Source organism: Rosa chinensis, chromosome 4 (genome assembly GCF_002994745.2).
Source record: "Rosa chinensis cultivar Old Blush chromosome 4, RchiOBHm-V2, whole genome shotgun sequence".
Taxonomy (NCBI): domain Eukaryota; kingdom Viridiplantae; phylum Streptophyta; class Magnoliopsida; order Rosales; family Rosaceae; genus Rosa; species Rosa chinensis.
Genome location: NC_037091.1, coordinates 49,925,237 through 49,940,997, shown reverse-complemented (window position 1 = coordinate 49,940,997; position 15,761 = coordinate 49,925,237). Strand labels below are relative to the sequence as shown.

Below are 15,761 nucleotides of genomic sequence, written 5' to 3'. Positions count from 1 at the left end.
ATACAAGAGAAGAATGGGTTGTCGGTAAGTACATGATTTTCATGTATGATAATTCCCTGGTGTGTTTGGCATGGACCAACCGACTGTGATGTGTCAACGAAACAAGCCCAATAGTCCATCTATTAATTATTACTATTTTTTTTTTTTTAAGAATAAAATCATGCTTAATCACTAAATTTGAAATCTCCTACCCCATTAGAAATTGTTCACCATCCCTCAACCTCATCCTATCCTCAACTACACTATCTAATAGGGTTTATTGTAGGGAGATATAGCTTCCAACTTTTCTCTACTTACCAAGTTCTTTATCTTTTGAAGGACTTTGGCTTCTTTCTATCTATCTCATTCATATGTAAATATCTCCCCCAAAACCAAAATACAAATATATTCTTATCTCACCCCCTCACTCAACCCCAATTCTTCTTCTTCTTCGTCCATCTTTTTTCTTTGGATCCTTTTTTTTTACCAACTTGCCCTAGATTTTCTGTTGCATCTCCCACTTTGCTCTTCCACGAGGTAATGCTAAGATCCCTTCTATCCTTCTTTATTAGCCTCCTTTTCCTTTTTTGATTTCTTTTTCCTTCTCGGTTTTATGACACCCTTGTGAATCCCCTTATATAAATTATGAGGTACTCTCACTCCTGTGCCCATTCTCATTTCTGGTTTTTGCTGCATTGTTCTTGTTAGCCCTCTCTTCCACTCTCTCTTTCTCTCTATTTTCATTTTCAGTGTTAGATTTGTATACCATTTTGCTTTCTCTGTTAGTTTCTTTGAATCCCATGATTGATTAGGGTGAATCGTGATCGATCTTTTGCAGGAGAGCTAAGATGTCAGATTGCAACAGAAGCCAAGACTATTTCTCTGTTCAAGAGCATGAGGTACTATTCTAATCCTATTATACTCTTATATATTCATCTTCTTCTTCTTCTTGTTTGTTTGTTTGTTTATTGGCTTTGGACTAATTCAAAACCACAGGGAAACGTTAAACACACCATAGACTATTCCATGGCGTCGGTTCAAACGTATCAGAGCTTTATTAATGGCATATCTAACTGCCCTATCACTGCATGACTTATGCTCCACATACAATTGCCAGTTGCAAATTTATTTTCATGTTAATTAAATTCAGTAGGTGGCAGATTTTTCTGTTGATTAGATTTGGCCTCCATTTCCTTTTCATACCCCAATGATTTTTCTTTTTTGTTAATTTTTTTGGGTATCAAGAAACTCTCTTGATCCCTTTTGTGAAGAAAATATTTGGGTGAGCGTTGTTTCGGTCGCAAGATAGAAAATTTAGTTAGAAGATGATGGCTATCCGAATCCAATATAACTCTTTATTTGGCCATAATCTTCAACTAAATTGTTTGGTCACCTGATGTTGTCACGTGGTATGATAGGACCAATCTAATTAATTTTTTTCTCGAGTTATCGAGTTGAAGTCTTAAATGAATTTTTGATGTGCGTAATTATGTAGAATTTTTTTTTTCCGTCAATGAATAAACAAATAGATACATTTTCTCGCTAATATACCATAAAACGATGATTATTTCAATAGATTTTTTGTTACTCAATGATGTCACAAGGTATGAATCATTCACTTAGTGTCAAAACAATTGAGATATATATAACTATTCAAACTTTTTTTTTTCCTAGTTCTTGCTTTCTTTGAAATAGCACCCAAACCATATGCCATTAATCTGCTAGAGTTTTAAATGTGAGCCAAAATATCTATGATTTCTTACCATTTGTTAGCTAGAAAAAATGCAATTTAGAATTGGGTGGGCATCCAATAGGATAGAGAAGGAGAAATAGTGGGACCTACTTTGTGTTAGCGCAAAGTTGTTGCCACAGATCTACGGCCAGGAACTTGACACGACAGGGAATGGGCCTTCCAACCAATGGACGTCGTTTACTATTTGAAAATGTCGGCAGTAGGTACAGTCTAATGTCTGCACAGTAAAGTAGAGGAGTACAGGTCTAGGCTTCTAGCCGCTTTTATTTAAGCACATAGACACGTGTTGTAAATAGGAAATTCCCGTGAAATCCGTGAATCGACCCATGGGATATTGACATATTGTGCTGTTAATTTTGTATTTACGTCTAAAACCTCGTCGTTGTGATAAGAAAATTTGAGTTGATCTGATTAGACGTGTCACATTTTCGTATTTTTATGATGATCAATATTCTTCTCACAAGTTGCACTCAATTTCTCTTATCATATGATTAGTAAGTCAGATGTGTCATGTTACACGACTGTTCCGTTTAGTACTTTCTGAATTTTTTGATTTTAAGATGTAACTTAAAACTTGATGTGTATATATAATAGGCCTAAGTTGCGTAATTTGAACGAATATATGACCAGTTTCCATTTACCTTCTCTTTTTGGTGCAACTATGACAGGCACCAACAGCTGCTGACAAGTATGGAGGACTAGCACCAAAGAAGAAGCCTTTGATTTCAAAGGTAAACTAATTAGCTCATTGATTTCAAAACACATTATGTCAGAATTCATGAAAATGTGCGATACAAAAATTATAAATTTCTTCTTTGTGTGTACGTATAGGATCATGAACGTGCCTACTTTGATTCAGCGGATTGGGCACTATGCAAGGTACTAATTATCCCTACCAAAAGTAGGAAAATAATAATTTTAGAGAAATTCAATTGATGTTTGTTGAATTACAGCAAGGTGCTGGGGTGAGTCCAAAATCAACAGCAGCAGTGGAGACCTTACAACCAAAACTACAGGTACAGAATTAGAACCGTTATTTACAGAAGTATACTTCGGTCTCCTTTTTTTTCGTTATAACTATTAATATAGAAGTTATGTAATTTTTGATTCGTGTAATCAACCCGATCAATGTGACAATTTGCAGAGAACGCCACACCAGCAGCTTCCTCCAAGGAGACCTGCTTGTACTACATCTGGTCATGATAGCCATGTAAGCGTAGTCATGAAATTAAATAAAGCTAGGCTGTTATATATAGAACTAATCTCTGTTTTAATGGTTACTGATTCTTCTTCTCTTTTTTCTTCTGGTTTATGATGTAGGGAGCATAGATTCAGATGTTGAAGGGCTGAAAGTAGTTTGTTGTGTTGAGAGCAGTGATGTTCATGATAAAGTTTTCTATATACATTAGAATTGGCTGGATGCATTCCAAATAAGTGTGAATTAGCTCTAATAATAAGAGTAATCTTTTCTCCCCGACATTTTCTCTGTGCTCTGCTTTGTGTATCCAACTTGTGCTGAATCCCCATAACCGAAACCATTTAAAGAAAGCCATAAACTGTTAGAAATAGGTACTGTAAGTGACAGATCAATTCGAGAAACAGAACGTTGTTTGCAACCAGATATGTACATATATTTACGACTAGGATTGGAAGTAGTTAGCAATCCTAAAATATTAAAGTAAAATTAAAGGCAGATTGAAATACGACAAATGATTGTAGTGAAGTTGCAATCCTAAAATTAAAAGGAACGATAACAATACGTAAAGAACAAATGAGAGTATATCAAGAAAGGAGAAATCGAATTCACTGACTTGAATCTTTGAGAGAGGCTTGCTTTGGTGCAATGTCCTAAGACAGAAATACGTCCCTACACACTTGTTGTAGATCTTCTAGGACATCTGCCCTGCAGGATTCAACTCTCAATCCAAGGTTAGCAGTGTTGCCTCGGATTCTATCGCGAACGTCAATCTGTGTTTTCTCTCAGAAGATTTTATGGAAGATATGTGAATCTCAAAACTGATGTTGATGAGAATTGGCCTTTTGTGAGTTTTTTATAGAGTTCAGATTGAACTGGTATGAGAAGTTACAACTGTTCGATCTGAATTTCAAAATCGAACAAATGTGTCCTTTGTAATTGTAACTGCTCTCATATCTATCTGAAACAGAGAAAGACATCAAACGACGTCTGTTCGGGCAAGACGACTGTTCGGGACCGAGATCCAAGGCCTAGTCTTTGATCACCACAATGTAATTTGCATATTAGGAGTGATGTAGTCGGCGCATCCTAATTTAGGACTGCAACAATGTATCTATCCTAATATCTGATCACCACAATATAATTTGCATATTAGGAGTGATGTAGTTGGCGCACCCTAATTTAGGACTGCAACAATGTATCGATCCTAATATCTGCAAATGAACAAAGTACTAACATAAACTTGTGTTGTTACCTCGTTCGACATGTTATGTTGTCGAGTGAAATCCAATAAGAGGCAGAAACATTCGAAGTTCATCGATCTACTAAAGAACTTCATACTACAAGAGCTTGGTTTAAGCATAAGGGCCATAGACTTTTTTATAAGATGTGAAAGGGCCATGGGATTGAAGAACCCTCTGTTAAGGGAATATCGGATGTGTGATTAACTTGCCATATGCAATATCGTTATGAGATAAATGGAGTCCCTCCTAAAAATTGGATGGGGATAAAGGCCTAAAGGGTGCTCCTTTAACTTGGCCAACCATGTCATTTTAGACAATCTTCTGATGCTAGTTTATCTTTGATTGATTGTATAACAATATAACATGTTCGAAAACATATCTTCATGACTTCATGCCGAAAGAAAAGCGAAAAATAGTAATATATTGAAAGAGCATTACAATATTGGGTAAGCTAGCTTCTTTCAAGTTTGAAGGGCATATATGCATACTGGTCAAATTCGAAGATTGCTTGCTTTGCATAGAGCCGTAGATACAATAGCTCATATATATTTTATATATATATATATATATATATAAATTTTTTTTTCTTCAATCGAGTTGCTTGTTATTAATCTGCCACATTCGTCTATTTCAACATGCTCAATGGAACTCTAGCCTTCATTTTCGTAAACGTGTTCTACATAATCTGATAAATCTTCCACACTCTGTTAAGCTTGTTAATTCGAATCATCATCATTGATCAGCTTATCGACTAATATTCTTAATTAGTCTCGAGTCTAAGGGTATCGACAAATTGTATAATTTTCTTATAGACTCATTTCCATATGGCTCACTAACAAGTACTGAAACAATGCCTTTGTTTATGGTATAGCTTAGGTCATAAACAAAATATTACTTTTCGCCAACCTAACTTGTAGTGCAAGGATATAGCAGTTTAGGTTTGATTCTAACATTACTACTCAATGAGAAAGTCCTCAGCTAGTGAAAGTTGGTGACTTGCACTCCAACTGCTCTCTCTCTTCTAGCCCTTCTTTAGTTCCCCCAAACTTTACCAATTGTAATCAAACAGCAAAGCCATCAATCAATTTTCTCGGCCATTTTCCAAGTAAATTCACCAACTTCTTACATTTTCCCATCCTCAAAGGTACTTTTTATGTCTGTTCAAGGTGACTTTCAATTCATGTAGATGAGAAATTTTCCATCTTTACCATGCAGCCCATGCTCAATTAGTCAAAGTGCGTATGAGTCTCATGGTTAATTCATTCTTAATTTGTTGAAGAAAAGTAGTATTGTATTTAGCAACTCCCATTATATATTGGTATGGTTGGCATAATTAAGGCTACTCTGCTATTCATTTTGCTCCAAGGTGTAGCCATTTTCTCTTCCATATCAGTCATGGCATTAACAAAAACCCAACTCTTAGTTTTAGCTGCAGCTTTGATCTACATTTCTCTTTCCTGCTGCAAAATGGGTATGTAACAGAGAAACATTTATTCCCTGCCTCCTTTTTTATTTTCAAAAAAATATTAAAACGTAAAATTATGTATTGGTTTAACTTTAACAGGTTCCGCAGATGAAGATGGGCCTGAAACAGGTAATGTACCACAAACAGGTAATGTACCACAAACAGGTAATGTACCACAAACAGGTGGTGCTGGGGAATTCGATCCGGCTCAAATTGTTGCCAAAGCCTTGCTGTGTTTCAATAACAACTATGTAAGTAAAACCCCGATTTGTTTGAGGATGTGAGCATAGAGAACTATTTCTATTATATGATCATCATCACAACTTTTTAGTTTTTCATTGAGAATGCTAGAATATTGTCAATTCCTATGTGTTGAAAAAGAACAACAATTAATCTACAATATAGCTTGATGTATTTATTAGACCAACAAATCTTATTAGAATTACGTGATTAAGTTAGGCAATATCTGCCATGTTTTAGGGTAGTGGGATCACGATGGTCAGTTGATGAGATTTTTCTTTGGTATATGATCTCCATTTGGGCAAATTCTCAGGTATACAGCAGCTGCGAACAGTCTTTTAGATTGAATGAGAGTGGAGATCTGAAAGTTCCAAAAGACAAAACCGACGAGTTCTGCAATGGTGCTTGCCTCACAGAGACACACCTTGTGCTCAACTGTGTTGATCACATTTTGGCCAACTTCGTCTTCTACAACAAGGCCACTATAAGAGATGTTAGAGATACTGTTCAGGCCGGATGTGGATCTGGCCCTGAAAGAGGCAACTTCAACGTGGAGGAGCATATGGCTGAGACGAGCAAGGCACGCACGCCTGCAACTTACCAGATTCTTGTTGGGCTTGTTTTGATGGTTTTGGGAAATGGATTACTGTTCTGATATGTAAAAGGACTTAGTTCCCTATAATATTGATTACTGTAATGCTGCATAATGACAATTACCATACGCATTAAGGCTATCTTAATGCAAGATTTATGAAAATAATGTGTACTTTTGTGCACGTATGAATTATCACTATGGACGAATAGATATGCTATTAAGATTTTGAGTGTGTGTATACGGAGAGGACGGACGTTCGCAATGCCGCAAAAGTGCGGACATCCATGCTTTTGACGCGATTAGGCGCCGATGGCAGCACTATTCTTACCGGACAAAGACCAGACGTCGATCTTGAGCTTCTTCTTACTGGTGGACTCGCCGGCTACCAGTTTGTAGTCCACCTTGATCGGGTTTGAAGTTTTAGGTGATGCTGCTGCCTAGAACTTTCGACCTCGATCTCCTTGGCCTTCATCTTCATGGTGACGCCATCCAGGATGCCCATGCTCTCCGTCCGGCAAGAGTCGCACCGCCTTCGGCGTCTGATCGTTGAGAAAGCATGGATGTCCGCACTTTTGTTGCAGTGTGGACGTCCACCTCAGAACGGGCTTGTATGTGTGTGTGTGTGTGTGTGTGTGTGTGTGTGTGTGTGTGTGTGTGTGTGTGTGTGTGTGTGTGTGTGTGTGTGTGTGTGTATTATCTAGAGCGAAGCTTCGCTTTGAAATTAAAGTGCGCATTAAGAGTTTAGGGTCATTTTTCGATCGCATATTCACATCTCGACCGTTCAATTTTTAGGTACTAATGTATAGATCATTTCTATAAATTTTCAGCCAAATTGATGATCTTTAAGGTATCTAACTTGCTTAAACCAATGGATGAACTGAATTTGTCAAACCTGAACCGTACTAGCTTTAAGGCAGTTATCAATGCCTTAACGATATATATATATATATATATATATATATATATATATATATAGACAAATTTCAGTTTACCACCCTATACTTTACACTCAACATCATGTTAGTCCCTCCCATTTCAATTTCATCAGCAACACTCTTGTACTCTCAATTTCAATTAACCGTGTCTAATATATACTATTATTAAGAGAAGAGGTTTTATTAGCCAGAGTTAGTGTGAAAAGACAATAAAATTCTTAGACCTTATATTAATTTTAGATAATCTTTAATAATTGAGCGGTAGTATGGTAAATAGCAAAATTAAAAATTATGTAAAAAATAAAATAAATAATTTTCAAATAGTTAACTACCTATATTTGCAATAACCACCCATAATTTCAGATAACTTCCCACTTTTTTTTTTTTCAAATAACTTTTTTTTTCTCAATATAATAATTATAAAAATTTTTACACATGCAGAGTATGTAAGCAGAAAACTAGTTTTTGTTGAGCTGTCCATATTAGCCGTTAAGTGATGATGTGACAATGACCAGCTGGTCAAGTAGGCCCATTTGAAGGGCTAAATTCGACATTTCAGTCAATTTCCCACCCAAAACCTTTTTTTTTTTTCATCTAAATATTACTAATATAAAAATCTGGAAAATTAAAAATATAACAAAATATTTATCCAAAACACTACTAGAAATCATGAGTGTTTTAGATAGTAGAAATCTGGGAATACCTATTCTTGGTTGGTTCACAGAACTCTACAACTTAATCATGAGAAGCCTAGCCTCACAAGCCTTTAGAGTGTAACTTTAGGCCCTCCAATGATTCAAGGCCTACCTTCAATTCTTAAGCATTCTGTTCGTAATGAAGCTGGAACTAAATGTAATGGAAAAGTATACCTGAATCCGCTTTCTTCTTGTCCAGTGTTATTAAAGAGGAAACAGAAGCTCGAATACCATCAATTGCTTCGAGCAAAACTAGAAAGAAGAATCTGCCTGATTTGATTTTCTCCCAATTCGAATCCAAACTGAATTTTTGTTGTTGTTTTCATAAGAAGATGAAGATGAAGACACACATGCGACTCCAAATTCAACATTAAGAGTTACAGTCTGAGAGAAGAGATGAGATGTTGCAGTTTAAGAGAACCCATAACCGGCGAAGTGGGTACAGTTCACTCTCTGCTCCGCCTCATCATCATCATCTTCTTCTTCTTCTCCCTGAACCCTCATTCTCTCACTATAATCCCTCAACGAATCAAAATCTCCAATTCAAACCTCCATCAAACTCTGAGCCCATATCTGTAGAAAGTTCTAAGCGACATCGTGAGCACACTGGACATGGTGGAACCGAGTCGCTCTATGCTCTGAGACTACATCTCGCCGTTGGTCAACACTTGACTAAACAACGTCGTCGCGGACATGAACGACCTAAGCTGGCAGGAGTACTGCACCACCACCATCAAAATGTTGAGCTCGTTTCGATGAAACGACGCTGTCTGATGCTTGAAGAATAACCAATCGCCTCCCACGGCAGCGGCATTTGCTGTGCTACATTTCAGGAAAGGGCTGAGCTGGTGAAGAAATTGGTGTAGAGGAAGAAGAGCCGGACTCAATAGAGCCCTAATCTGGTGGCGAAGCCGCCACTCTTGCTTTGGACACTGTCTCATTGAATTGATGTTGAATTCTTTTAGGTAATCGATGAGTTTTTTTTGTTTGTTTTGTGGCTATTATGAAGTTTGGGAGGAAAATTGATTGAAATGTCGAATTTAGCCCATCAAATGGGCTCACTTGACCAGCGATCACTGCCACATCATCACTTGACGGCTAATATGGACGGCTCAACAAAAATTGGACACGGTTGATTAAAATTAAAAGTACAGAGGCATTGCTAATGAAATTGAAACGGAATGGACTAACATGACGTTGAGTTTAAAGTACAGGGTAATAAATTGAAATTTGTCCTATTTATATATATTGCAAATCAGCAATCAATACATATATATGCTTTCCGATTATAAGGAAAGTGAGTCTTTTATGAAGTAAAGATATATATTCGATTTCAAGGTTATAGTTATATACCAAGAGAGGATAGTTGAACTCTAATGTTGAGTGTGTATATGTAAATGCCTCTAGTACTCGAGCTAGAAGTTTCCTGTACAAGATATGAAATTATATTTCATGGGCTAAACAAACAGAGTCTCTTTTATCTGATGCAAACAGGTTTCGGTTGAAATCAAAGTTCAATTGCCTAAAGAAAATTTAGCTGTGAATCCAAATTGTTTCAATCTAGTTTGATTCACCTAAGAAAAAGAAGATAATGAGAAATGTTGTCCCACCTATGTCATAATTTGACTCTTCTTGTTACATGCATAGCGATTTAGTTAAAATACTTTTTATTACCGAACACTATCACTCTTGGGAAAATGCAACTCCAAATAGGAGCACCAACACGAGTCCAAAAGACCATACATAAATAAAATGCAGCTCCAAATGCAAGTGTCTCCTACGTGAACTCTATATTTGTGAAATTGTGAATAAAATGAAATAGGAAAAAAAAAAAAAAAACTAAACACCCATTCTATTCGTCCATCCACCGCAATTCCGTAGACGCTAGTCCACATAACCGAAACCATAATCTCCCTCAGTAACGTCACCGTGTCGACATTAAAGAAAAAAAAGAAAAGCATCTGCACCAAAACGACCGAGTTTTGACTTGACCCCCACGCTGAGAAACCCATTGATTCATCCTCGCCTTTCCCTCCCTGAACCTCTCTGCAACTTCCGCCATTGATCGCCGGCGAAGATGAAGATCAACGTCAATCAAATGACTCGCCGAGTCGAGGTCGACAATCGCTACCCTCTCCGATTCTACTACCGCATCGCCGATAATCTCCTCAAACAGGTTCCGCCTCTCCCTCTCCCTCTTCTGATTTCTCTTACGCTATGTCTCTATTCAACTCCAGACTCATCAAAGCTTTACCTTTGATCATCGAATTTCCAATTTTCTCCAAAAATTTGATGCTGGACTGCTTAATCTCACATTGAAGTTGAAATTGAAATTCTGTGTACAGTACTGAGAAGCATTAGGTTTTCTGATTTCAATTTTCTGTACTGAAAGAGTTTGATTTTGTGGTTGTTCGTGACTAGCTAGGGTATAGGGAAATGTGTACACATTAGGATGCTCGTTCTATTAGTATTACGATTTTGTTGCTCTTTTTCTTCTAAATGTACTTTTGTATCAATCTACAGGCTAGTATATACCGTGAGGAGAAGAACATTATAGAGTTGTATGTCATACTTGTCCGATTTTCGAGGTACGCAGAACAATTCATGAGACGATTTTCGTGTTCAAGGAATTACTGCATTGTGAAATTATTAGATGTGGAAGACTAATTGTTCAAATTTTTTGTAGTTTGGTGTCTGAAACTATACCGTGTCATCGAGACTATCAGACGATTCTTCCGAAAGAGAGGAGTCTATATAAGAAGGTGAAGTGTGCTAATTTTTGTTGGCAGTGTTTACTTCTTGTGCTAAATGTGAACTTGTTCTGACTGGGCTGTGGTGTCTCTATTACAGAAACTGTTGAGTGTACTGGATGAGCTCGAGTCTTTGAAGCCAGAATTCCAACGCCGTGTCAGTGAACATAATGAGGCCGCTGCAGCTTCTCAGCTGCCTGAACATGAAAGCACTTCATATGGCTTGCAGACGTCTTCTTTAGAATGGCCTCCTGTGAACAATAAATCATTGAGCATGAATGTTAGGCAGGTACTGATACCACAAATGCTCCACATCATTGTGTGTGTGTGTGTGTTTATATACATGAACTTTTGGGTATTGGTTTTCACTATATGGTAATTGATTTCATTGTATTGCAAAGCAGCACGAGATGAGTGTGTGTGTGTTTATATATATGAACTTTTGGGTATTGGTTTTCACTATATGGTAATTGATTTCATTGTATTGCAAAGCAGCACGAGATGAGGTTGGGATAGTCGTGTTTTATCTTCGTTTGAACTTTCTAGATGTATTGAAGTCTATGGGAATATTATGCATATTCTAAATGTATTTGCCCTTTTCACATATCTGCAGCCTGCTAGCCTGACATCTCAGTCGTCATGGAAGTATAAAAATGATTTTTCACGGGGTACAACAAGTACTGTACAAATCGACAAGCAGTTCCAGAATCTGTGAGTACATTTCTTATAGTGATAGGCTGTATACCTTTCATTCGGAGAATAGAGATATGAGAATATGACAACAATTCCTTGATTTTGCAGATCTTTTAATCTACCTCTTCCAAATAAAGAGACTTTGTCTAGACACTCATTTTTGGGTCCAAATGGTCTTCAGGGTCAGTGGCGAGGACCCAGCGCAAAAGTTAAGGTAGATCTTCAACTTTGTGATTTCAAAATTTTTATTATTGCTGAAGAACTCCTTTAACCAAACTATTGGGCAGGTTCAATATCCAAGCGGTACTGACTTAATCCCTAGTGAAAATTCAGGGTAAGTTTTAATGCTATTTTCAATGCTTTGCCTGTAAACCTCTTTATATTTGTTTGTTCTTTTCATATCTATTTCCATGAGTTGATTCTTTCTCGGTACAAAGCTAAAGATCAAAAGCTTACATGATCTTCTTTTAAGACCTTTCTTGCTGATTGTGGCTAATATTATCACTTTCATGTCATCCATGGTAACAGCCTCAATCAGGCTGTACAATATGATCTTGTGGGAGTAAAGGAAGGTGATCCAGGTGGGGTGAATTCTACCATGGAATCAGTGCTCTCGTTGGACAATGGTGATTGGCTACGCCCTGCTCAGGAATCATGTCCTTCATGGATTAGTGAACCAAAGGAAGATCCTTTTCCATTGGTCAAACAACCTTCTCCTCCTCCTGTTCTTGCTCGAGTGCAGCAGGAAATGGCTCCAATTCATCCTTCAAAAGTGGCAGATCCAAGACCAGGACCTGCAAGTCCATCTCAGGATGGGATGCCAAGTTCTAATTCATATCAGCATTTACACGTTGTAAGTTTCCTATGCTGTATTATATAGTACGAGTCACTTCCTCCATCTTTTGTTGATTTACAATCTGCAAAGAAATTATCCTCACTTCTAATTGTTTATGCTCACTTATTTCTGAGTTGATGTTAGTTTAATATATGCAGCCAATAAAAATGATGGAAGATTTCTTAAGATTGGCTCGGAAAAATACAGAAAAAAACTTAGAAACATGCGGTGTTCTTGCTGGTTCATTGGTAATTTCAATAACAATCTTTTTTATGACGAAATTAAATGAAGTTGGTGCGTCTGGTTCTTATGTTTCGAATTTAATGTGTTGCAGAAAAACAAGGTTTTTCATATCACTACGCTAATAATCCCAAAGCAAGAGTCAACTTCTGATTCGGTAAGATAAGTCCATATTTACAAATTACAATTGCCTTTATGTGCTGTTTTGAGGTTGATAGTAGCTTTCCTCTCACTTTTACTTCTGGTAATGATGACCTTTTAAATATTTAATGCTATCGATGTTCTCTTTGAATAGTTATTTCTAGTCTTTCTACACGTGTGGGAGGAAGTCTTGGATGGGACATGGCATGGCCGACCAACCAATTACGTCGTGCCACATCAACAGCCAATGGATACCCAAAAAGACCCAAAACTAATATGGTGAAATACCAACACCCCAACCTCCCCACCCCCTTCCTGCTGTCATGTGATTGGTGGGTTGGACTTGCCATGTAGAGATGCGCAAACCATAAACCGAATCTTGTAGATGTTTGAGATAACCCTTGCTAAAAAATTATAATTGATGCAAGTTGCATCCTTATTCAAATTCTTTGTGTTTTCTGTGATATCTCCCAATTTTACATTTCCATCTTTTCAGAGTGCTTTTGTCTATTTTCTATTATTTGTATAACATTATCGATGCTTATATCTTCAGTGTCAAACATTGAATGAGGAAGAAATATTTGAGGTTCAAGACAGACTATCTCTTTTTCCTCTTGGGTGGATTCATGTAAGTTCACAATAGCCTCAGTCAGCTTATTGTTCTTGCTCTTGTTCCTGTGATCATTATTTTCATTTTCTAATATATGTGCTGTGCCAGACACACCCATCACAGACCTGTTTCATGTCATCAGTTGATCTGCACACTCATTACTCATACCAGGTAAAGAGCATTATCACAATTGTCAATTTTTCTTTTCAGCCCAATGGCTAGGCTTTAAAACAGGCCAGGCCCTTTTGTTGTATTCCTCCAAGGTTGTATTCAGCTTTATAATACAGTGTCTTATGTACTTCTTTAGATTATGTTACCAGAAGCAATTGCAATTGTTATGGCTCCAACAGACACATCCAGGTAGTTTTGTTGTCGCTTGATGAACACATAAGTATAATATCATGCTTTATGATTCAGTCAGCAATTGAGCATATGCTAACTGCCTCCTATACATGCAACTGCAGTCCACATGGCATATTTCACTTATCTGACCCAGGTGGTGTATCCGTTATTCGTAACTGTCAACAGCGTGGATTTCATCCTCATGAGGAGCCTTCGGATGGAACCTCAATATATGAGCATTGTTCTCACGTGTATATTAATTCCAATTTGAAGATCGATGTGGTTGATCTGCGGTGAGATTTTGACTTTTTACACACGTGGGGCGAATCAAGATTATTTGGGAGGGACAGTAAATATGTAACACAAGAACTATCATGTCTTCATCCAATGACAGTATTGTAAATTCCAAGTGGTCTTCTGAATATGAAACATTGATCGAATATCCGGCTGTTTTGATTCTCATTATTATTGATTGTATATGAGAGTTTGGTAGTATGTAGATATTGGCAATTTATATGATTTTTGTAAGGAAATTTTATGCAGATATATCTGAGGTATGCAAATTATCACTAGCTTTGCCTTGGTTATCTGGCCATTGATTCTTAAATTCTCGACTGGTTGTTCGGTGAAAATCTTCAAAAAGATCGACCACCTCAAAGTGGAAACATGATTTACAGTCTATATAAGAGATCTTATACCCTTATGTTTCCCTTTTCTTGTTTTGACCATGCCATGGCATTTCTTACTATATACTCGGGTGACAGTCTTATGTTGTCAAATTGCAGTTCCAATACTATCAAGCTAGATTGTCCGGCAAGAAAACCTTACCCATTTTAAATCAGCCCGCTCTTCTATTTCTTATTTTTTCTTCAGCTCATTTGAACTAAGAAATTCATTTAACATCATAGAGAGAAATCTCTCACCAAGTTAATAGCGAGTTAATGATTTTTACTTTTATCTATGTCGTATGTATAAATTATTAAACTCATCAATCTATATAAGGTTTCCCCACTTCTCGTCTCTATCGTCCTATAATCCAGAAAAACACAAAGTACAGCAAGCAAAGCAATTAGTCAGTTACTAGTTGATATCATAGGGTCGTGGTCCTCCTTCAATTCCCCTCCTCTCCACCACCCCCCTCCCCCCCCCCCCTTCCCAAAAAAATAAATCTTTACTACGTGCGTGACCAGTACTCTGCAGAATGACTTCATTTTTATTAACTTCACCGCAAAAAAGAGGAGGAAAGAGAATGAATTCTTGGAATAATATCACTTTCATGGGAATATAATCATTATAATACCTCCAACAGTGAACAGTGCATGTGATCCAATTTAATTTCTGCCAAAAATGACATTGACATTCTGAGACGATGGTCCCTAAATCCTGTAATGGTGGAAATCAGACGTTTGCCATTTGCCAAAGTTACATTTCATTATGTCATTTAGGTAGACAGTCAAATCTCTCGTACAAATTAACCGTACAAGTGAAAAACGTAAGGTATCTACCCTAAAGACTTTTGAGAAAGAATGAAAGATGATGGGACTGATCAACACAACCGCATTAATGTTGCTAAATTATGGATTGTACATTTCATTTCTTTGCGTATAAGCCAATGGTTTACTACTAATTTTTATCGGAGAAAATATGAAACAATGAAGGGAAGGAACAAAGAGTCTTGTGTGCACCTCGGTCCACCTGCACCAAGGGACTCAAATGCCCCATTTTGCCCCTCATTTTGCCTGTGGTCTACTTGGACCTTAGTCCATAGTAGAATTTTTGGGGAAGGAAAGGGAAGGGAAGAGAACCCTAGAAAAGCATTACATAGGATAAAATTGTATGGCAAAACCTATAGAAAAACATTACATGGGTGATGGGTCTTCTACAAAGGTAGATGAGAAAATAAACGACGCCAATCAAATTCATTGTTAGCATGGAGTCTAAAATCGAAATGAAACCAAAGTAGACAGATATTAGAAGTGTTATCGAGTCATGAAGAAAAAACCGATGAACGATACATATTTATCATGGAACTGCTTCTTTATATCCGCT

The 15,761-nt window shown here is 37.1% G+C and overlaps 3 protein-coding genes across 6 annotated transcripts; all 3 read left to right on the top strand.

The window, feature by feature from the left end:
- Positions 1 to 260: 260 nt before the first annotated feature.
- On the top strand, positions 261 to 3,211 carry LOC112198063. Of its 2 annotated transcripts, none has more exons than XM_024339078.2 (7): positions 261 to 629; positions 818 to 878; positions 2,401 to 2,463; positions 2,564 to 2,611; positions 2,686 to 2,748; positions 2,877 to 2,942; positions 3,053 to 3,211. In XM_024339078.2, exons 1-7 carry the CDS (start codon positions 625 to 627, stop codon positions 3,059 to 3,061), a joined length of 315 nt encoding a protein of 104 aa, XP_024194846.1. In that variant the 5' UTR covers positions 261 to 624; the 3' UTR covers positions 3,062 to 3,211. The 2 variants fall into 2 exon arrangements, with proteins under 2 accessions (XP_024194846.1, XP_024194847.1); XM_024339079.2 differs by having other exon boundaries at positions 266 to 516.
- Positions 3,212 to 5,486: 2,275 nt separating this feature from the next.
- LOC112200534 lies at positions 5,487 to 6,666 on the top strand. Of its 2 annotated transcripts, XM_024341570.2 has the most exons (4): positions 5,487 to 5,642; positions 5,736 to 5,765; positions 5,802 to 5,887; positions 6,190 to 6,666. In XM_024341570.2, exons 1-4 carry the CDS (start codon positions 5,492 to 5,494, stop codon positions 6,529 to 6,531), a joined length of 609 nt encoding a protein of 202 aa, XP_024197338.2. In that variant the 5' UTR covers positions 5,487 to 5,491; the 3' UTR covers positions 6,532 to 6,666. The 2 variants fall into 2 exon arrangements, with proteins under 2 accessions (XP_024197338.2, XP_040375122.1); XM_040519188.1 differs by having other exon boundaries at positions 5,488 to 5,642; positions 5,736 to 5,887.
- A 3,377-nt stretch (positions 6,667 to 10,043) lies between these two features.
- Positions 10,044 to 14,284, top strand: LOC112200428 (AMSH-like ubiquitin thioesterase 3). 2 transcript variants are annotated; one of them, XM_024341459.2, is made up of 14 exons: positions 10,044 to 10,277; positions 10,625 to 10,689; positions 10,788 to 10,863; positions 10,952 to 11,140; positions 11,465 to 11,562; positions 11,653 to 11,758; positions 11,832 to 11,878; positions 12,073 to 12,397; positions 12,538 to 12,627; positions 12,714 to 12,776; positions 13,314 to 13,388; positions 13,479 to 13,541; positions 13,678 to 13,730; positions 13,835 to 14,284. In XM_024341459.2, the coding sequence occupies exons 1-14, from the start codon at positions 10,179 to 10,181 to the stop codon at positions 14,007 to 14,009; spliced, it is 1,524 nt and encodes a 507-aa protein (XP_024197227.1). In that variant the 5' UTR covers positions 10,044 to 10,178; the 3' UTR covers positions 14,010 to 14,284. The 2 variants fall into 2 exon arrangements, with proteins under 2 accessions (XP_024197227.1, XP_040375224.1); XM_040519290.1 differs by lacking the exons at positions 13,314 to 13,388; positions 13,479 to 13,541; positions 13,678 to 13,730; positions 13,835 to 14,284 and adding an exon at positions 12,915 to 13,285.
- Positions 14,285 to 15,761: the final 1,477 nt, after the last annotated feature.